Source organism: Salminus brasiliensis, chromosome 10 (assembly GCF_030463535.1).
Source record: "Salminus brasiliensis chromosome 10, fSalBra1.hap2, whole genome shotgun sequence".
Classification (NCBI taxonomy): Eukaryota; Metazoa; Chordata; class Actinopteri; order Characiformes; family Bryconidae; genus Salminus; species Salminus brasiliensis.
The window spans coordinates 36,950,361-36,971,015 of record NC_132887.1 but is presented as its reverse complement, the minus strand read 5'-3'; the positions used below and the strand labels follow the sequence as shown (position 1 = coordinate 36,971,015).

Genomic DNA, 20,655 nt, shown 5'->3' with positions numbered 1-20,655 from the left:
CTGCATGTACTTGTACTTTTTTTGTTTGTGTGTTTGAGTAGCATTGTTAATGCTGATTGGTCGATTGCGTCAGTGTTTTTTTTTTTAAAAGGGTTGACTCACACACTAATTTGCAGTGGGAGAGGCATTAGAACAGTGCAAATGACTTTTAGAGTTGTGCTACTGTTTCATAATTCTGTTTCAGAATACTGTGATGTGAAAGTGCTCATATCCACGAGTGGGTAACCAGTCCATTGTTTAGATCCCACCCCCACCCCCCTTCCTCTCTTTCCTTTGAGAGGACAGTGTATTGTGGCCTTAAAATTGCCCAGTAACTTGCTAAAGAAGCCTGTTGTGTTTTGTTGCTTTTCTTAGTGTGCTTGCTTGGCAATATTAAAGCTCTTTTCGTTGCCCAAAGGTGCTCCACCACTGTCATCTTTGGAAAAAGATAAAGGCATAGACTTTGACTTGCTACAGGACCTGATGGATGTTGATATTGATCCTTTAGATATTGATTTGGAAAAAGATCCACTCGCCGCCAAAGTCTTTAAGGTACGGTATGCATGACTACTCGTCCTTGCCTTCTCACTGCCTTGCCTGTTGTTGTTTCCCTCTACCTTTTCCTTCTTTCCATCTTTTCCCTCTATGTTGTTCTTTTTGGTTTCACTTTATATTGAGGGTCTTTAAGGAACTGTGTAATTACACATTTAACAATTAATTCAGTGTTACAGATCAGATTACTCTACTACAGCCCATGTAATTACATGCACATATACATATGTCTACCCACCGTAGTGTTTATGAATAGTTGTATTGTACTAAAAAGAGAATCACTCTCACTGTTATTAGACATGTATAATCACATTAGAGTAGGGCTGGGCGATATGGTAAAAATACTGTATCCCGATATTTAAAGACTTAAAACCTAAAAGACTAAATACATCAGAAGTGGCAGATTCTTAAAAACTACTGTTCAGAGACTCTCCCGTACTGAATACAGTGATTTATATTCAGCATCTGCTGCTCTTCATCTAATTAAACCAGTCTAATTACACTGTTAGTAATGAAACATGCAGCTGATCAGTGTGTTTAAGCACTAACAGTCTCCTCCATATGCTTAGAAAATCTTATTGTAGTCACGATAACAAAATTTATCACAATACGGTAAAATATCGTCATATTGCCCAGCTCTGTATTACAGTACTGTAATTACAAGAGTTAAAACTAAGCTCACTACACATGGTTTAAATGCTGTACTGCTGCAATCCATTGGTAACACTGACTGTGTCTGGTAGGTGCCTTGTTGTTGCATGGGTTATTAAAGAGCAACACCAGTGGAATGACTGGAAAATGTAGCAAAACACAACCTGGTAGAAAAATTCTGAAAGCCAGAATATCGTTGGGTTTAATTCGTGTGGCGTGACGTCATGCCACATCACCGCGTACAAGGGGCCCAGCTTAAAAGCGGCGACCCCGCCTTTAATGTGCTCTGTACACGTAGCGCTAGAGAAGCATTTCCCATAACTGGTCGTGGCACACTGCATACCATCGTCAGGACCTGCTAACGCTCAGGCTGTGTGAAGAGTTGCGCACTAGGCTTGCTGTAGTTCATGCCGTTGCGTGAGCCTGCTGGCCAAAAGAGGGGATAGTGACAGCTGAAGTGGAAGCACGGCAAGTGAGCCAGAGCAGCTAGCTCCAGCTGTAAATGTGGTCATTTAATGTGGCTAATGTTACTGTGGTCATAAACAGCTGGCAATCCCTTACTGAGTTGATCTGGGCATTTTAAAAGCAGGAAGATGCACTAAAATGGTTCTAGGGTCAGGGATGGGAAACGCTGAGCTAAAGTCCTGGAGGTCCGCTGTCCAACACGGGTTGGGAATTTTCTCCTAATACGACTGATAAACTTGGGGGAACCATCAAACCCTGTATGACTCCATTCGAAAAGTGTTGTGTTGTCCATTAGCTCCGTTGTTAAAGTCATCCGGAGAAGTAGATAATGGGCTAATGTTCTACTCTTTGGGAAGCGTCTTTCCTTAAAATGACTGCCGGCTGTTCCTCCAGAACCCTGAAGAAGGCGGGGCTGAAAGGCAGCTGGTGTTGCTCTCTAATGTTTAACTGTGCAGTTCCTAGAGACACTTAGTATGATGTGGAAACGTCTTGAAACGTCCTTCTTGAAATCCCCCTCTCAGCCATCCTATCCCAGACCCTCCCCAGCTAGCCGTAGACTAGTAGATTCTGTCTGAATGGGACATGTCCCCTCTGTATGACTAACATCATGGTGTCCACCTCTACTCTTATGCTATATTCAAAGCAAGTGTTTGATGTTGGCTCTTCAGAGAGAAACTTCTGAAAAGTGTTTTATTTTTATTGTTTGTGTGTTTGGGTGTTGTCTGTTTTGTCTTCTTCCTTCTTGCAGCCTATCAGCAGTACCTGGTATGATTACTGGGGGGCTGACTACGGCACGTACAGCTATAACCCCTACATAGGGGGAGCTGGCATTCCTGTGTCCAAACCCCCAGCTGCAGCTGAGAAGCCTGGGTCTCAGAGCCTGTCCGTTTCAGTCTCGCAAGGTATGGCATAAGAGGGATTGGCATTCGGGTTTTTAGAACCGAGTTAGAGATTGCTGGTTGGTAATTTATCCTTCCTGACCAGCTCTAGATGCACGACTGGAGGTCGGGTTGGAGCAGCAGGCGGAGCTCATGCTGAAGATGATGGCCACACTGGAGGCTGATGCGATTCTACAGGCCCTTACTTCCAACTTACCTGCAGGTATATGAACTCAAACACAGCCATTCAAACTTAATTAAGACAACATAGCCCTTCTGTAAAGCTGATAAAGAATGTAATTATTGAGTATTTTAATGTAGTTATTGAATATTTTAAGATATTTGATGCATAGATAGTATGCATGTGATTATAGTTGGGCCATAAAATGTTAGGAAAGAAATCCTGTTAGAAAATATGCATATTTTCCTATTACGGAGGGCTTATGGGGGGAAAAAATGATAAGATCTGCTCTAATTGGCTGGTTTACGCATCAGTAATGGCTCTCAAAACCCAGGTATATCATAGATTTAAAACTGTAACTGAGTTTTCCTAGATAGCGCTGGTGTCCTCTCCTCGTGTCCTCTCAGCTCGCTTCCCCAGTTTGGCTTTCTTGAGTCTTATTGATTAAAAAAATAATAAGCTGGTGCTTTTCGTTCTGGTGTGTGTGTGTTTGGTTTAGCTGATGGTGGTCCAGTGGTGTTTTCGAGGGAGTGGACGATGGAGAGCAGAGTTGGTAAAAGCTGGTGCTGCCTAGTGTTGGCATGTAATGAAGCTAAAGCTTAGATAGGAAATGGGGATCCTCACTAGACAGAAAGCTGAGGTTGAGCACCTCCAGACCATGGCTTTTTCTGTGCTAGTACCACTAAAGGGGAGGTGATCTGTTCTGATCTATACATTTCTGGTCTTCTCACGCTTCTCTAACTCCTTCCAGTTCCCCAGGCTGCTAACGGAACGGATGACTCCCTCCTGCGGGGCCTCCACAGCTCCCCTCCTGGCAGCAGTCTGATGGTTCAGCCCTCCTCTATACCCATGCTGAGTGCCTGCTTTAACAAGCTCTTCTCAATGCTGCAGGTGCACCATGTGCAGGTAAGCATGCCGCTCTAGCACACAGCTATGGTTTTGTGTTCTGCAGTCCAAACTAAGTCCACTAACTCCACAGCAGCCATCTGCTAGACCATAGCAACCACCTAGCAAATATAGATTCATCTGAGGAAGTGGGGAGCATGTAAGCTTATTATTTCACTTAGGAACAGCATAGCTACCACATTTGATACCCTCTCAGCATCATAGCAACCACCTAGCAACTACCTGGGACACCATAGCATCTGCCGTGCATGTTGCACCCATCTTGTGAACACTTGAAATGCAATAGCAACCACTAAGCGACTCCATAGCAACCAATTAGCAGCACTGTAACAACCATGCTGCACCAACATAGCTCCATGTAGCAACTATTTGGGACACTATAGCATCTGCCTAGCGACCACCAAGCAATCCCATAGCAATCTTTAAGCAACAATATTGCAACACTCTCAGATACAATTACAACCACCTTAAAAAAACTACCTGGGATACCGTAGCATCTGCCAAGCAACCACTAAGCGACTCCATAGCAACCAATTAGCAGCACTGTAGCAACCACCCTGCAACAACCAAGCTCCACACAACAACTACCTGGAATACTGTAGCATCTGCCAAGCAACCACTAAGCGACTCCATGGCAACTATTTAGCAGCACTATAGCAACCACCCTGTAACATCTGCCTAGCAGCCACTAAACAACTCCATACCAACCAATTTGCAACACTATAGCAACCCAGCTACCACATAGCAGCTACCTAGGATGCAATAGCGTCTGCCTAGTAACACTATAGCACTCACATCTCACAACCATGTAGCAACTCCACAGCAGCCATCTGGTATGCCATAGCAACCATCTAGCAAAGATGTTTTTACCCCGGGGACCACGTAGCAACAGCCTAGCAACTGCTTGGAAGTAGGGGTTTCTTAAGCGTTCTCTCTCCTCCTTCCTTTTGGGCGTAGCTGGAGTCTTTGCTGCAGTTGTGGCTGACACTCAGTCTGAACTCCTCCTCCGGCGGCTCTGAGGAGAGCGGGTCCGACATCTTTCTCTTCAATGCCAGCAGAGTGCCCACGATCCCTCTCAACCAAGGTCAGCAGCCACTCAGCTCACTCATCTGATGGATTGTGTGTATGATGGTTCTTACATTATGGAGATGTTTCTCGAACTAGGTCTCCAAATGTCTTATATTTGTGTGTTTGTGTTCGTGTGCACCTTCAGCCTCCATCAGTAGTTTCTTGTCCGTCTTGGCCTGGTATCCCAACACCTCTCTGCGTACTTGGTGCCTGGTACTACACAGCCTCACTCTCATGACCAACATGCCTGCGAGTGGTAAGTGTCCCTAGGGAACATCCAGCTTGGTTAGTTAGCTACCTTGCCTCACACAGAGTGGCTGCTGCACTGCTTGTAGGACCAAGCAAGTCCTCCATACTCACTCAGATCCTTTCTGTAGCCCACCCTGTCCTAGTCCTAGTAAGTTCTAAACCACATAGGCACATCTGATGCACCTTAATGAGGAGCTGGATGTGGTTTGAGCCGGCTAAGAATAGTGTGTGGGCATGTATTTGTAAACAGAAGAAATGTGCAAATTCGATGTTGTGATCGTTTGTTCCTCAGCCTCCAACACTGGGATAGGTGTGCACGAGAGCACAGCCCAGCAGATGGTGTCAGACCCCACGCTCGTGCACGTCCTGGTGCGGTTCCTGTCCGGGAGCAGCCCTCAAGGCACCAGTCAGCACAGCTCTCAGGTATGGAGACCTTATTCTTTGGAGGCAGTAGTAGTTTTGGACAGTTATGGGCATTAGAGATGCAGGAAAGTGGAGGGATTTAGAAAACATTATTATTATTATTATTATTATTATTATTATTATTAATTTCAGTTTTTTTTTTCCATAGGTGGGTCCAACTGCAACACAAGCTATGCAAGAATTCCTCACCAGGCTGCAGGTGCACCTGTCCTCCACCTGTCCACAGATGTTCAGCGAGTTCCTGCTCAAACTTGTGCATATCCTCTCCACTGAGCGGTACGCAATCCATCTGTCCTTTACTATCACAAGACCTCTCTCTTATTTGATTCAAGAACCTTCCGAACCTCTTCTACTAAGTTTATTCAGCTACTTTAAGTTGCATCCATTGCTGACACAGATGTGCAAATGCACAAAGTCCCAGTAGAGAAGTATTGCCAACAGAGTAGGACTCTCTAGAGCAGATAAACATGAACCCATTGGCACCCTGCCTAATTCCATGCTAGGACGGCAAGGGCTAGAAGGGGTATAAAGCCCCCCAGCATTCAGCTGTGGAGCACGTCCCAATACTTTTGTCCATATAGTGTATGACTATAATAAGTTTCATTTTTTCTTCACTCTCTGGTCTGCAGGGGCCCCTTCCATTCCGGCCAGGGCCCGTTAGACGCCCAGGTGAAGCTTCTCGAGTTCACCCTGGAGCAGAACTTCGAGGTGGTCTCTGTGATGACCATCACGGCAGTCATCGAGTCCATCACCTTCCTGGTGCACCACTACATCACATGCTCGGATAAAGTAGTGTCGCGGAGCGGCTCGGACAGTTCCGTGGGTGCCCGAGCCTGCTTCGGCGGCCTCTTCGCCAACATCATACGACCTGGTGACGCCAAGGCCGTGTGCGGCGAGACCACCAGGGACCAGCTAATGTTTGACCTCCTGAAGCTGGTCAACGCTCTGGTTATGCTGCCGCTCTCGGGCGACCGGGAGTACAGCGGGCGGCTGCCGCCTGCCGGCACCGGCGCCTCCGACAGCGTGTCTGACGAGGAGAAGGTGTGCGGGAGTAAAGAAGGCGGAGCTTCTGGAGCTGCATCGCATCCGGGCCCGGCGATGGGTGTGGCAGACCTGGTTCTGGCGAACCAACAGATCATGAGTCAGATCCTTTCTGCTCTGGGGCAGTGCAATAGCAGCGCCATGGCCATGATTATTGGTAGGTACCCCTCTAGGGCAGGGGGGGTGGGGGTCACCTCCTGCTTAATCCATTGCTACTAATGATACAAGGGCACTCAGTGTCATTGATGTGAAGCACCAAATGCTAATAGCACCCTCTTCAGTCTGCTAAATCAGTCAGGTCAATGAGGTGCTTCACATAATTTTCTTTTTTTTCTTTTTTCAGGTGCTAGCGGGCTTCATCTGACCAAGCATGAGAACTTCCATGGCGGTTTGGATGCCATCTCCGTAGGGGATGGCCTCTTCACTATCCTGACCACGCTCAGTAAGAGAGCCACCTCCGTGCAGGTGATGCTGCAACCCATCCTCACCTACATGGCTTGTGGTTACATGGGCCGTCAGGTAAGACTGCACGTCGCACCCTTTAAGACCTTACCAAAACATCGTTTGTGGAAAGATGCATGATCAGGTGTACATTTGATTGAATTGTACCCCTTTCCACCAATTTGATACTGCCAGTTAACCCCCGTTCTTAGCCCCCCCAAGCCAGCCAACTGCCGCTGACGAAGCATCGCCGGGTAGCCGACACGCTCTGAGGAAAGCGCGAGTTCCCGAGCTCTGCCGCACTAGCTGACAGGCGTCTGTGCCGGCCAACATTACTTGGGAGTGAATGGCGGGGGAGGGGGGCAGGGGGGGGGTGGTGCCATCTGCCCTCCCACAGAGAGCAGTTATGCTCTATCTGACACCGGCTACTGATGGCAAAGAGGCATGGCTTGGGATTCGAACTCGCGACCCCCAGCCCATAGTGGTAATGAATTAGACTAGACTGCTGAGCCACTCAGAGCCCTTATCCAAGAGTGTTTTTAATATGGTTAGTGTGTAGCATATGGCCAAAAGAAAGTGGACATTCACTTATCACATCACCACCTGTTTGTTGAGCGTCTCATTTGAAAACAGCAGACTGTCATACTTTTGAGAGCTCACATTCTTCAAGCAACCCTTTTTCCTAGATTTTGGCGTTCTGCTGCAGGGGTTTATTGTCCATAATGGTAAAAGGCATTTGATTAAATAGTCTCTATGATCAAATGATTTTTGAGTAACAAATAAATGACTAATTCCAGTTTTGTGTGAGGTAAATGTTCTTGTGTGTTCTGCAGGGTTCTCTCTCCACTTGCCAGCTCTCTGAGCCGCTGCTCTGGTTTATCCTGAGAGTGCTGGACACCAGTGAGGCCCTAAAAGCCTTTCATGACATGGGTATGGACACGCATGCTGACTCTGACAATAGCTACTTAACTTCTCTCGTAAATATACTTCATAGATGGATGTAGTATAGTGTAGTTTGTCCAATGAACTGAATATTACTGATTGTTGTGTTCTCATGCTGTCTGCCCTATGTGTGTGTGTGTGTGTGTTGTGCAGGTGGTGTGCAGCTAATCTGCAATAACATGGTCACGAGCACGCGAGCCATAGTGAACACAGCCCGCAGCATGGTCTCCACCATCATGAAGTTCCTGGACTCTGGCCCAGGCAAAGCCGCGGACGGCAGCCTCAAAGCCCGGGTGCTCGCCTCCGAGCCTGATAACGCTGAGGGCCTGCACAACTTCGCCCCTCTTGGTACGGAAAGCGAGAATGGGAGGGTCCATTTAACCTTAGTATCTGTGAGAGGGATGGCAAGTTTCGCTCCTAGCATAGATGCAGTTCAGGTCTTGGGATCAACAAACTCTATGCATTAAGGCTGTCTACATGCTGCTCTGTATGCCTGGTGTCTCACATTAGCATATTTCTGGAGATGAGTACATTTTTGTGTGCGTCCATGATCTGCATTCTGGGTCCTGGGATGTAAAATAAGCTGTGTTTTGTTTCTTGGTAAGGCACCATCACATCCAGCAGCCCCACAGCTCAGCCAGCTGAGGTGCTTCTGCAGGCGACTCCCCCTCACCGACGAGCAAGATCCGCTGCCTGGTCTTACATCTTCCTCCCGGAGGAGGCCTGGTGTGATCTCACCATCCACCTTCCTGCTGCAGTGCTACTCAAAGAGCTTCACATCCAACCCCACCTGGCCTCGCTTGCCAGTGAGTCTCTCGCATGTTCTGATTTTCTTTATATTTGATGATTCTTTTTAAATGAAATAATTGTTAATGACCTGTATGTTCTAAACCGGTGTCTCTCTCTCTCTTTTTCTCTCTCCTTGTCTGCCTTCAGCATGTCCCTCCTCTGTGTCAGTGGAGATCAGTGCGGATGGTGTGAACATGCTCCCCCTCTCCACGCCGGTTGTCACCAGTGGCCTGACCTACATCAAGATCCAACTTGTGAAGGCGGAAGTGGCGTCGGCGGTGTGCTTACGGCTGCACCGGCCTCGGGACGCCAGCACCCTCGGCCTCTCTCAGATCAAGCTGCTCGGCCTCACCGCCTTCGGCAACACGTCCTCGGCCACTGTAAACAACCCCTTCCTGCCCTCCGAGGACCAGGTCTCCAAAACCAGGTACGCCAGCTAGAGATGCCCTTGTGGCATCATATCATATGATCATCATGGGAAGCCAGAGGGACAAGACTTATGTAAGAATTAGAAAGTCAGAGAAGAAATTATTCCACCTTCGACCTCCAACTTCTCTCTCTCTCTCTCTCTCTCAGTATTGGCTGGCTGCGGCTGCTGCACCACTGCCTGACGCACGTGTCCGACCTGGAGGCGATGATGGCGAGTGCTGCAGCGCCCACGGCCAACCTGCTGCAGACCTGCGCCGCTCTGCTCATGTCGCCCTACTGCGGCATGCACTCTCCCAACATCGAGGCGGTGCTCGTGAAGATCGGCCTGCAGTCCACCCGCATCGGCCTCAAACTGATCGACATCCTGCTCCGCAACTGCGCCGCCTCCGGAACGGACCTCGCCAGTAAGTCGCCAAGACAAGAGTGGGCAATTCCGGTCCTGGAGGGCCTAATTCAAGCACAGTTTTTTTTGCTTTTCCTCCTCTAGCCCACTGGTTCAGCAGGACTCCCACCCCTAATGCCCACCCTTGCTCTTTATCTTTAAATTTAGTGTTCGACTAAATATCTTATCTTATTAGTGCAAACTCTAGGTTTAGACCCTAACCTTAACCTCAGTCCTAACTGTACTGCTGTTGATCACGGCAAACCTATATGGATCACATAAAGGCTCTATAGATTTTCAGTGTAGAATTGGATGTATATTTTATGATGTTGAATTAATAAATGATTTATGATTAGGATACCTGTGTGCCTCACCTCTCACAACTGCTTGAGTAGATTTTCTGTTCTCGGTTTCTGTATCTCAGTGGTCTATCTCTGTCCTGCTGTGTTACAGATCTGAACAGTCCGCTGCTCTTTGGGAGGCTGAACGGTCTTTCATCTGACTCCACCATCGACATCCTCTACCAGCTGGGCACCACACAGGATCCTGGCACAAAAGATAGGTAAAGGACAGGATCTTACGGTCACTGAGTACATCTTCATGCCACACTTATATCAACCCTAAATTTGCCCAAGAAGTCTAGCCATTCACTCACAACAACACAAAGCCAATGACTCTCTAAAACACTGAGGAGTTAACTAGTTACCTCCGCTGTTATAGCTTTGTGCTGTTACGAGTGAATGGCTAGACTTTTCAGACATTACGTGTGCTACTGTGAGCTAAGAGCCGTAAATAAGTGTCTGGTTGGATGGTGTTACACTACCTAGTCAGTTCATGGAGACGGGTGTGGGTGGTATTTGTCTTCTGTAGGATCCAGGCCCTGCTGCAGTGGGTACATGACTCATCGCGGGTGGCGGCCCTAAAGCAGAGTTCTCCGGCAGGCTTCATGGGGCCTGGAGCCTCACCCTCGCGCGAATACGGCCTCCTCATGCCTTCTCCCTCACACCTCCACTGTGTGGCAGCGATCCTGTGGCACAGTTATGAGCTCCCTGTGGAGTACGACCTTCCTGCCCTGCTCAGCCGCGAGCTCTTTGAGTGAGTGTACATGCCCACCACACCCACACACACACCCACACACACTTAGTAGTAGTAACTAAGGGGAACGAGAACATCACATTGCTTGCTAGCCTTTTAGAAATTTCCCTCATGTATAGGTTCAGATCTGGAGCTGTTCTGTTTGCTCTCGAATCAGACAGCATAAAATTCTTGCCTAAATTTAGCCCTGAGTGTTTTTGGATTTGTTGTAGCTTCTGTGTTTGACTCCCGTAGTGATGTGCGAAGCTGAGAGCATATGCTTTCCTGCTTCTGCATTCTGCTCCTTTCCCTCCCTGCATTTTTTATGAGTTTGGCAGAAAAGGGAACAAGGCGTAGAAGTGAAGTCCCAGACTTTGCTTGTTAGCAGAATAAAGACAATGAAAGACCAAGCTTTCTGAAATAAGAGCTTAGATAAAAGATTGCCTTTAGTTGCTTAGAGCAGTTATTCTGTGAGGAATACAAAAAAAAAACTGCCTGAAAGTCTTAGAGTCTCAAAGTGTGGACGGATCAATAAGACCAGCCCTACTTTTTCTACTGGACGGGCAAGGCGTTATTGTCCGAGCGCTGGGTTATTGTTTACAGGGTTGTGAGTTTGGTACTCTAGTTGGCTCATCTGGCTCTGTTGGGCCCTTGACCAAGGCTCTAATCCCTCTCTGTTCCAGGAGAGATGTAGCATGGCTGACACTGTGCTCTGATCCCAGCTCTCCAAGTACAATTACAGTGAAGACACTTTTTCTTTTGGTTAAGTTAGCTGGCAAATTGACCTCTCCTCTCTCTGACGTTTCTGTTAACCCTCTCTGTTTGGATTAGTTAGGTACATTTACATTTAAGGCATTTAGCAGACGCTCTTATCCAGAGCGACTTACAAAAGTGCTTTGCTATTTACTTAAGAAAAACCTCAGCTAGTTAGAATAGACTAAAATTCAAAGATACCTCCAAGATAAGACTCTACTAGACACAAGTTAATAGGGTGACCACTCTGCTATTCGCCCAAGTATTCTCTAAAGGGGAGGGTCTTCAGTCTGCGTTTGAAGACAGCGAGCGACTCTGCTGTTCGGACACCCAGGGGAAGCTCGTTCCACCACTTTGGTGCCAGGACAGAAATAAGCCTGGACCCTCGTCTTCCGTGGATTTTGAGGATCGGCTTTTGACCATTGCCATCAAGTACGGAGGGGCTGGTCGGTTCTTGGCTTTATAGGCCAGCGTCAGGGTTTTGAATCTGATGCGGGCAGCAGCTACAGGAAGCCAGCTGGTCCATGTCATTGCCCTGCAACATGGTACGTTAGGATTAGTCAGAAACCGAAACTTTGGTGGAGGAGAGGTCTGTAGGCAGGTTAAGCAACAATGTTTTAAACAATTTAATGATACCTAAAGCACTGTTTGAGCTGGGAGGTGTGGTTGTTTGAGTGATTACCCCTATCTTTGAAATTAGGAAGAATATACAGCATATGTAGTGTTTATAATCTGTATATTTCCAGAGTAAATGACCTGAAGAACATAGTAACTGGCCATCCGGCATATTGTTGTCATTTTATTCTACCTGTAGTGTCCTGGAATTCTGATAAATCTGCCAAATATTCTGCCAAATAGTCTTTATCCGATGCTAGTCAGCCAGACAAACCCCTTACATCCCAGAACCTTAGCGCAGTAAACTCAATTATATCTAACACTATCTAACACAGCATTTCTCACTGTGCCCTCTCTGCAGGCTGCTATACAACTGGTCCATGTCGTTGCCCTGCAACATGGTCCTGAAGAAGGCCGTGGACAGCCTCTTGTGCTCCATCTGCCACATCCACCCCAGCTATTTCTCCCTGCTAATGTCCTGGATGGGCTTGGCGGCACCCCCTGCTGCCCAGGCCCAGGCGCAAGCCCAGCGTCGCCTGGCCATGACTGACGATGGCAAGAAGCAGCGGGAGCTGAGCGACGCCGCCGCCGCTGCCTCCTCGCTGACTGACGACTCCAAACACGCCCGCTCGCCTACCTCGCTGTCCGAGTGCCAGCTGGCCACACTGGCTGCTGCCTCGCAGTCACCCGGAGCCATCCAGCAGCTGCTGGACTCAGGACTGCCCGCCCTGTTGGTGCGCAGCCTGGCCGGCCTGTGCTGCAGCCTTCTGGCCAGTGCCGACCTGCCGCTACCAGCCAGCCAGACAGACCGTCGCCAGGTCCACCACAACCACCCAGCATCCTCCTCATCGTCGTCATCTTCGTCTTCAAGCCGACTGCCGCTTTCACCAGACCTGGCGGCACCCGTGTTGCGCTTCCTCACAGAAGTACGTGTCTACACTAGTATCTGTCCACATGTACCGAGGCCTCCTTTATACTGCCTAATGCTACGTTTATGGGCACCCATCACTACAATGGCTTGTGTAATTACCATAGAATAGCATTTCCAATAGAATTGGTTGCCATGTCCAGTACCAAGCTTCAGCTAGAGGGGTAAGAAGCCCCACAATAAGCTGTAGAGCAGAGCAGAGCAGTGCCAGGCTTCTGCTAGAGGGTTATAAAGCTCAACGGTGAGCTGTAAAGAAGTGCAACTGTGTGCTTTGCTATGCTAGAGCTCTGTCTGATACCCTTGGGATGAATTATAGTGCTATTTCTGAGCCAGAACTACTAATCCAACTCACAGCAATGTTCCAACCTCTAGTATAAATCCTTGCTACATCAAAAAAGCCTCAAAATCCTTATTTATATATGGGGGAAAAACGTTGGATAAGCAGGTGTCCACAAACTTTTGGCCATACTGATTCTTTGCTATAATCATGAAATAATTTCATCCACTCAGGTGGGAAACAGCCACGCTATGAAGGACTGGCTGGGCGGACCTGAGGTCAACCCATTGTGGACATCGCTCCTTTTCCTCCTGTGCCACTCCAGCGCCAGCGGGGCGGCTAACGGTGGACACAGAGCCTCGCCTGGGACATCTGAGGCCGGCCCCGCGCCCCAGGCTTCAGGGACGAGGTACGCACTGGCCTCCACAGGGCGGAGCAACGGCCTGACCACTCAGCAGAGGACAGCCATAGAGAACGCCACCGTGGCCTTCTTCCTGCAGTGCATCTCCTGCCATCCCAATAACCAGAGACTCATGGCACAGGTGTGTGTGTGTGTATGCTTTATATATTCCACATGATCTTTGTAGCAGCTTGGAGTTCACGTTGAGGCCAGTCTTTGACAACGTTTCCATTTCAGTGTTTAATCCATTGGCTCTATTTCGCCTGCGCAGGTTCTGTGCGAGCTGTTCCAGTCTGCTCCACAGCGGGGGAACGTTCCCGTCTCAGGGAATATCTCCGGGTTCATCCGCCGACTCTTCCTGCAGCTCATGCTGGAGGATGAGAAGGTTACAGTCTTCCTGCAGTCCCCCTGTCCGGTATGCGCACACACACACACACACACACACACACCTACATTGTTTCTTAAAAAACAAAAACAAACAAACAAACAAACAAAATCCTCCCATTCCCCCTCTTTTAACCCCCCTCTGGTGTCCACTAGGGGGCAGCAGACAGTCACAGATTTGCCAGTGTCACTGAAGTTGATTACCAGATCAACCTTACTAGATTTTTACTGGCCTTCAGTCAACATGAATTGGAAATCGTAACACATTTTCCTTCCATACTGCAACGCATTTCCAATTAGATGCTAAATGAGAGTGGTGAAATATGATGATTTTGTCTCCGCCCCTTGCTGCATGGGTACATCACAAAAATGACAAGACGTTCACAGTTTAGTCTCGATTGCCAGTTGCAAAATGCTATCGTTTATACCAAATGCAGTGATTATACAGTAGTGAGTCCTGCTTAATTATGACCGAAGTCAAATCTGAACTCCATTCTGATCAGTATTGTCTTCTCATTCTGCATTCACTCAGTATTTCAGTTGTTTGGTGTTTAAATAGTAAGTGTTACCACCCTGTTATTCTGCCTGAGAATGAAACCCCTGATTTTCCTTTCATGGAGAGCTTTCAGCGGGGAGAGCTCTGCACCAATACGGCCAACAGTATGCGCTCCAGAGGCTCCTGCACACTGGATACCAGCATCAGTCCTTGTTTGATCAGCTGATGTTAGCTTTCAGCTTTTTTTTTTTTTTTTTTTGTATTGCCTTGCTTCCCAATTCTGTTTTGGGGGCATCAGAAAAATAACTCAAGACCGTTCGGACCGTTCAGTTGTGAGGTTTTGGTGGAGCAGCAGTGTTTGAGGTTCATAGTACAGCACTACCACGTACTGATCTCTCAAATTCTAGGGCACCTTTAAAGACGTCCTTCCAAGCTTCAATAGGGCCAATACAGATTTTGTACAGAACTGTTCCTTGGCAGCTTTTACACTTTCTTAGCCATGTTAGCATGCGTGGATAAGAGAAACACTGTACGGCAGACTCCCGCTCCGCCCACTCTCAGAATTTTGGCTTTCCTCCACCAGCCAAATTGCTTCTGTCCAGACATCTTTATTTTTTTCTGTCTATTTCTACCTGCGATTGGGCCGGCCATTACTGTAGTAAATTATAGGAAGGGCAGCTCCTCCCGCGCCGCTTGCATTTTTAGTTCGGGTTAATCATCTGGCTTTCAGGGCCGGAGCAAGGGAGATGGAAGAGAGCTTAGAAGTGAACGTTTACACATTAGATAATGTCAGACGGTCTTACCGTCTAATGCGTCCTCCCAAAGACACGCCGTTCTTGAAGACCGATGTCTTTCTTCAAGGATTTTCTTCACCTGGTTTTATTAGCAAGACAAAGAAGGTTATTCCATTATTTATGTATCGGGACATCCTCATCCGTTCCTGTTGTAAATCATCCCCTGGTGCCTCTCTCGTTTTGCAACAGAATAGCCGTAAATTCAGCCGCGTCCTTAACCACTTATAGATTGGAGGGAAGGGAAGAAAAGCTGTCCTGTAGTAAATGGACTCGATTTTTCTTTTACCCTGAATTTGAGATGATTAGCTATGTTTTGCATCGTATCACAAAACTAAGGCACGCTGCGGACCCCAAACATGACTTGGTTGACCACCCTGTTATTCGGGTTAGTGGTTAGTGGTTGGTGTGGAGCAACAGATAACACCACTACCTGCCAGTGAGCTACCACACCATGTGGGAGTCTGGGTGGCCATGCTGTGCTACACCAATAAGAGTCCTTGGGCAAGACTCCTAACACTACATTAGCCCACCTCTGTAATACAAGTAAGCTTGTAAGTTGCTCTGGATAAGAGCGTCAGTTAAATGCCATAAATGTAAATGTTGACGAATTACATTTGAGGGATGTACTGATCAAGGTTTTTCAATATCTTACAGTCCAGTCTGACTGACCTGCCCGACCATTCAGCTCCCAGTTCCTTTACAATGGGTGACTGCAGTGGGATCACTTGGACAGACTAATGGATGTGGTTCAGAACGCTTTGAACACCTCGTTTAGCTTTTTGATTGAAGCAAATAAATGAAGATTGGTGACAGTCTGCATACATACAGCGTTTGTTAGCATCCTACGCCTCAAGCCTTCTCTGGTCCTAAACTAAAGAAGCACACGTCAGATATCGAACATTTCTTGACTGCTCTGCGGTCGGTCACGCCCGCTGAAGGGGCAGGAGAGCGTGACCCGCGGAGCCCGCTCCTTTCCGTCGACGCTACAGTAAACAAGCTTGAGAGGTGAAGTGGAGCCTGACAGAAGCGATTAGATTGATTGAGTTAGTGTCTTCAGCTTAGCGAAGATGATTTGCTGATATGCCCAATGGGCCTTTGTGTGGAGTTGATAGACTAAAGGATTCTTCCACCCCCACCTTGTTTGGTCCAGACCGATCGCACCAAATATCCAACATTTGGTCCGTCCAAAAGAGTTGGTCTTGGGTCCAGATCACAGTGAACCATGGTTGGGTTCGATGGAGGGATTTACAGCCCAAACATCATGCTATCAGCCATAATCGGTCATATACTTGGCCGATCCTGTGAGCCGGTCAGATCACAATCACTCTCAGCAACGGCTAAGCTAGAGAGTTATCGGCTGACCCCATGTTTTGACTAATAATAGTCCAGTACAATACATAGCCAGTCAATTTTTCCATCTGTTATTAGCAGTATAGTAGATAAAGTTGGCTTTTTGTGCAGAACAGTGGGATCTGAAGACTGTCAGAGATTATCTTTACATGTAAACTATTCATTAAAAATCCATACTGTGTTTTTGAGAATCAATACAGTATTGCAAAACTCAATATCATGATATTTCGATACATAGATCATTTCTTACACCCCTAATTAAGGAACCAAATGAATCTGTGTATTATTGTCTGTGAATTGATAACACACACCAGGAGATGTCCGATGTTGCACACCTCTCTGCAAAACCAGTCTGTATCATGTATAGGGAGTCGTTGCAGCCCAGGTCATGCAGTTCTTTTGTGCGCTGAAGTCGCTGAACTGCAATTTAACAAATGTGAACATTGGTTCAGACCTTACTGGGTGTGAAAACGCTCCAAAAAAGTGTCAGAACATGAACGAGAGCTGGATCTTCTGCATCCGTTCTCCTACCGTCATGTATTGTGTGTTTGACTCTGAGCTTCATCTTTTCTCTTTGTCTCATTTGTCTTATTTCCTCTCTGTTTCAGCTCTATAAAGGACGGATCAACGCCACCAGCCATGTGATCCAGCACCCCATGTATGGAGCCGGCCATAAGTTCCGCAAGCTTCATCTGCCCATTTCGACCACGCTGGCTGAAGTATTGGACCGCGTCTCTGGTAAGAGCGCCTACCGACTGTGCCCTCGCGCTCGTGCTGACTCTCGCTCGCTCTCAGCCAGCGCTTTATCCTCCGAAGCTTTTTTGAAACCCATTAGATGCTCGCTGCCTGGTGTGGCTGTCAAGGTCAAATGCGCCGAGCATATAAGGCTTCTATTTGTGTGCGTGCGTGACTGCATGGTGTTGTCAGCGCTCTCTCGCCCTCTCTCTCTTTCTGAGTGCGCGTGCGCTCACGGGTGCATGTACGGTCGGAGGTGTGTGTGTGTGTGTGTGTGTGTGTTGGAGTGGGGTTGATGAATGGCCGGTCTCCTGAGACCTTGAAGGTGACAGATACAGCTCGATAGCCATATCGGTTCAGGAGGCACCGTGAACACACTGGATGAATGTCGCCTATTGTAACCCCTGGTCTCCTGTCCGGTCGCCTCGCAGATGCTAATAGCACATTTTATCTTTTCCCTGACCTCGTATTATCTCCCCCTCCCATCGATTGAGAAACACAAGCTATATGAGCTTTTACGGAGCAGCTACTCATTTCTTCATTCGTTACGTCACTGTTTGATTACAGCCTTTTCAGGTTCTCTGATTGTCTGGTTCGTAACGATTGGTTATTTTTCAGGGGTGGAAGGTTCCACTATTAGCTCACTATTAGCTCCAACAGCTCACTGAGCTACAGTGGCATGAGAAGGGCTGGGCTATGAGTGGCTCAGCAGTCTGTAATACGCTGCCACTATGGCCCGGGGGTCGCAAGCTCAAATCTCACGAGCCATGCCGCTTGATGCCATCAGCGAGAGAGCACAATTGGCCGTGCTCTCTCCAAGAGGGTAGATGGTCTCTCCCCTTAGCTGTAAGCTGGTGTGGGTGAGCTGGGGACCCCTCGCTATCCTCCGAGGGTGTCGTCTGCTAAATCGTCCTGACTGCAATATTGCAAATAGTGGTCTTAGGATTACAATTAGAGGAAATGACCACCTTAAAATGCTTTGCTATCTTCTCATAGCTTCTTCAAACAAAACCTACAATTGTAAGTGTGCAACCTGTCGGTTTCCCGTTTCTCAGATACCCCAAGCATCACGGCCAAGCTGCTGAACGAGCAGAAGGAAGACAAGGAGAAGAAGAACCATGAGGAAAAGGAGAAGATGAAGGCGGACAACGGTTTCCAGGACAACTACAGCGTGGTGGTGGCCTCAGGTGCTCATTAAGATCAGTCTGTTCGTTAGCCGGCAGCTTTGATCTGCCGTCCTCTTCAGTCTTCAGTGTCGGCAGAGTGACCATTAGAGCAGGCTAGAAAGCCAGGAGGGTTCAAGAGGGGTTGGATTTCTAAAGTCTCATTGAGGACTGGTTTGCATTACGTTGGCTTATATGGGGAAATATAGTTGGCTTATATATATATATATGTATATGTATGTATATGTATATGTATGTATGTATGTATGTGTATGTTTGTGTGTGTGTGTGTGTGTGTGTGTGTGTGTATATATATATATATATATATATAAAATGTGTGTGTTTGCGTTTCAGGCCTGAAGTCGCAGTCGAAGCGAGCCCTGTCCACCCCTCCGCGACCCCCGTCCCGGCGAGGCCGAGTGCTTAGCGATAAGTTGGCGTCCTCTTCGGGAGTCGATTCCTCTGCCAAAACCATCAGCGTGCCTGTCTTCCACCTCTACCACAAACTACTGCCAGGTATGCACGTGCGCACGCACACACACTTTTAAGGGATGCTAAATATTGCAGTAATTTCCCAGGGATGTCATAATCCTGGAATTGTAACAGAATTCAACACTGAACGCAGAGTAGCAGCAGAGCAGTGCAGTGGATTTCAGCCTCCACATTAAACCCTTATCTGTGGAAGTAAACACAAGGGCTGGGTACTGAAGTCTGTACTTTTAAGAGTACCGTACGAATTACGTCAGTGCGGCCAAGAGCCGATTCACGCCAAATTTCGCTACAAACGTAACACACAGCCAAGCCACAAGCGCCCAGTTCAATTGCTAGTGCCTAGTTCAAGAGCACCTCAAAAAGAGGAAGCACCGCTCTGTCACTCATGCCAGTCCAGGGGATTTGAACCTAGGGCTGCAACAACGAATCGATAAAATCGATTATTAATTGATTAAGTGTTGGCAACAAATTGGATTATCGATTTGTTGGTTCGGCTTAAATCCTACAAAATCCCAAGTTTGTTCTGTTGTTATTTTTAATTTATTAATAAATTGAATTACATTTAATAATAATAGCTTAATTTAATAGCTATTATTGTTGATTTATTGTACATACTTATTTGCTCTGTTATTAATTGTTCTATTTTTAAATAAAGACATGGAAATGTGTTTTTAATCCGATTAATCTGAAAAATAATCGACTAATTAATCGATTATTAATGTATCATTAGTTGTAGCCCTATTTGAACCATCAACCCTCCATTCTCGATCTCAAGCCTGCTTCCAGAACCCTTTAGCTTTGAGCCTCATCTCAAAGACAGCTGTATGGACTGAGGGTTTGACATGAATATGGCTCGGATTACGCAGCGCCACGTAGTTCTGGTGAGAGGGCTTGTGCAGCTTCAGCAAAAGTTCCATAGTGCAGTAGTAGCTTTTCAGCCTGGAGTGGCAATGACGAACACGCCGTTCTTCCCATTACAGTCAGTGGCCCTTCAACATGATTCTGAGGTTCTTATTTTGTAATAAGTAAAATTTCTACATGATGTTGCTATAAGCTGCTCGTTACATTGTACACGCTGTGGTTTCTGTAGGAGACGCACTGCAAGGGACCAGAGAATCTCAAACTACTGCCGGACACACCAGCTTAATTAAAATGCCCCTGTTTAGTGGTGCTGCTATGTCGCAGATGTTTTACCGTCACCATTTGAGCCTCTACACCTCTCCCCTACTCCCAGTCTTCCATACTGATGGAGTCGGCTTTTGCTGGAGGACCTCACTGCAGGTCACTCCGGCATCTGTTGTGCTTTTGTGAGGTGAAGCCCATAGTGGCCAAGCCTCTCCGTGTTTATTCACACGGCCAAAACCGGTTCCATGCCAAAAACTCCTAAAGCCTAAAGAGTGCCTAAAGGGATACGTCCCCTGAGCCTGCCTGAGGCCTGTCTCCTCTGGTCATTGCTATTTAATTATTTTTTTGGGGAGGGGCGGGGTTGGCTTTGGGCAGCTTGGTGCAAGCTTGATCACTCCCACACCTTCTCTAAAATGTGGTATTTTGACCCCTTTGACCCCTTTGACCCCTTCCTCTCTGCTCCCAGGTCAGCCGCTGCCAGCGGAGATGACTTTGGCCCAGCTGCTGACCTTGCTGTATGAGCGCAAGCTTCCTCAAGGCTACCGCTCTATTGACCTCACTGTCAAACTGGGCTCAAAGGTGATCTCTGACTCGGGCCTCTCCAAGACGGACTCCTTCAAAAGACTACGAACGGAGAAAGGTACGCACCCGAGTTTCCGAGGTTCCACACACGGATAAGGCCAGCTTTCTCCT

At 47.5% G+C, this 20,655-nt stretch overlaps 1 protein-coding gene across 6 annotated transcripts in view; it reads left to right on the top strand.

Moving 5' to 3' along the window:
- birc6 (baculoviral IAP repeat containing 6) overlaps positions 1-20,655 on the top strand; it is a 140,309-nt gene that overhangs the window by 43,412 nt on the left and 76,242 nt on the right. For all 6 annotated transcript variants that reach the window (XM_072689990.1, XM_072689986.1, XM_072689987.1 and 3 more), the window contains exons 38-61: positions 398-531; positions 2,396-2,549; positions 2,632-2,748; positions 3,458-3,612; positions 4,570-4,696; positions 4,826-4,936; positions 5,222-5,352; positions 5,501-5,628; positions 5,982-6,550; positions 6,737-6,912; positions 7,668-7,764; positions 7,930-8,124; positions 8,382-8,582; positions 8,713-8,992; positions 9,142-9,398; positions 9,830-9,938; positions 10,247-10,471; positions 12,180-12,744; positions 13,257-13,565; positions 13,695-13,838; positions 17,056-17,185; positions 18,238-18,369; positions 18,700-18,861; positions 20,429-20,602. In XM_072689990.1, the coding sequence (XP_072546091.1) occupies positions 398-531; positions 2,396-2,549; positions 2,632-2,748; positions 3,458-3,612; positions 4,570-4,696; positions 4,826-4,936; positions 5,222-5,352; positions 5,501-5,628; positions 5,982-6,550; positions 6,737-6,912; positions 7,668-7,764; positions 7,930-8,124; positions 8,382-8,582; positions 8,713-8,992; positions 9,142-9,398; positions 9,830-9,938; positions 10,247-10,471; positions 12,180-12,744; positions 13,257-13,565; positions 13,695-13,838; positions 17,056-17,185; positions 18,238-18,369; positions 18,700-18,861; positions 20,429-20,602 (4,782 nt within the window). The remainder of the gene's footprint in view (positions 1-397; positions 532-2,395; positions 2,550-2,631; positions 2,749-3,457; positions 3,613-4,569; positions 4,697-4,825; positions 4,937-5,221; positions 5,353-5,500; positions 5,629-5,981; positions 6,551-6,736; positions 6,913-7,667; positions 7,765-7,929; positions 8,125-8,381; positions 8,583-8,712; positions 8,993-9,141; positions 9,399-9,829; positions 9,939-10,246; positions 10,472-12,179; positions 12,745-13,256; positions 13,566-13,694; positions 13,839-17,055; positions 17,186-18,237; positions 18,370-18,699; positions 18,862-20,428; positions 20,603-20,655) is intronic.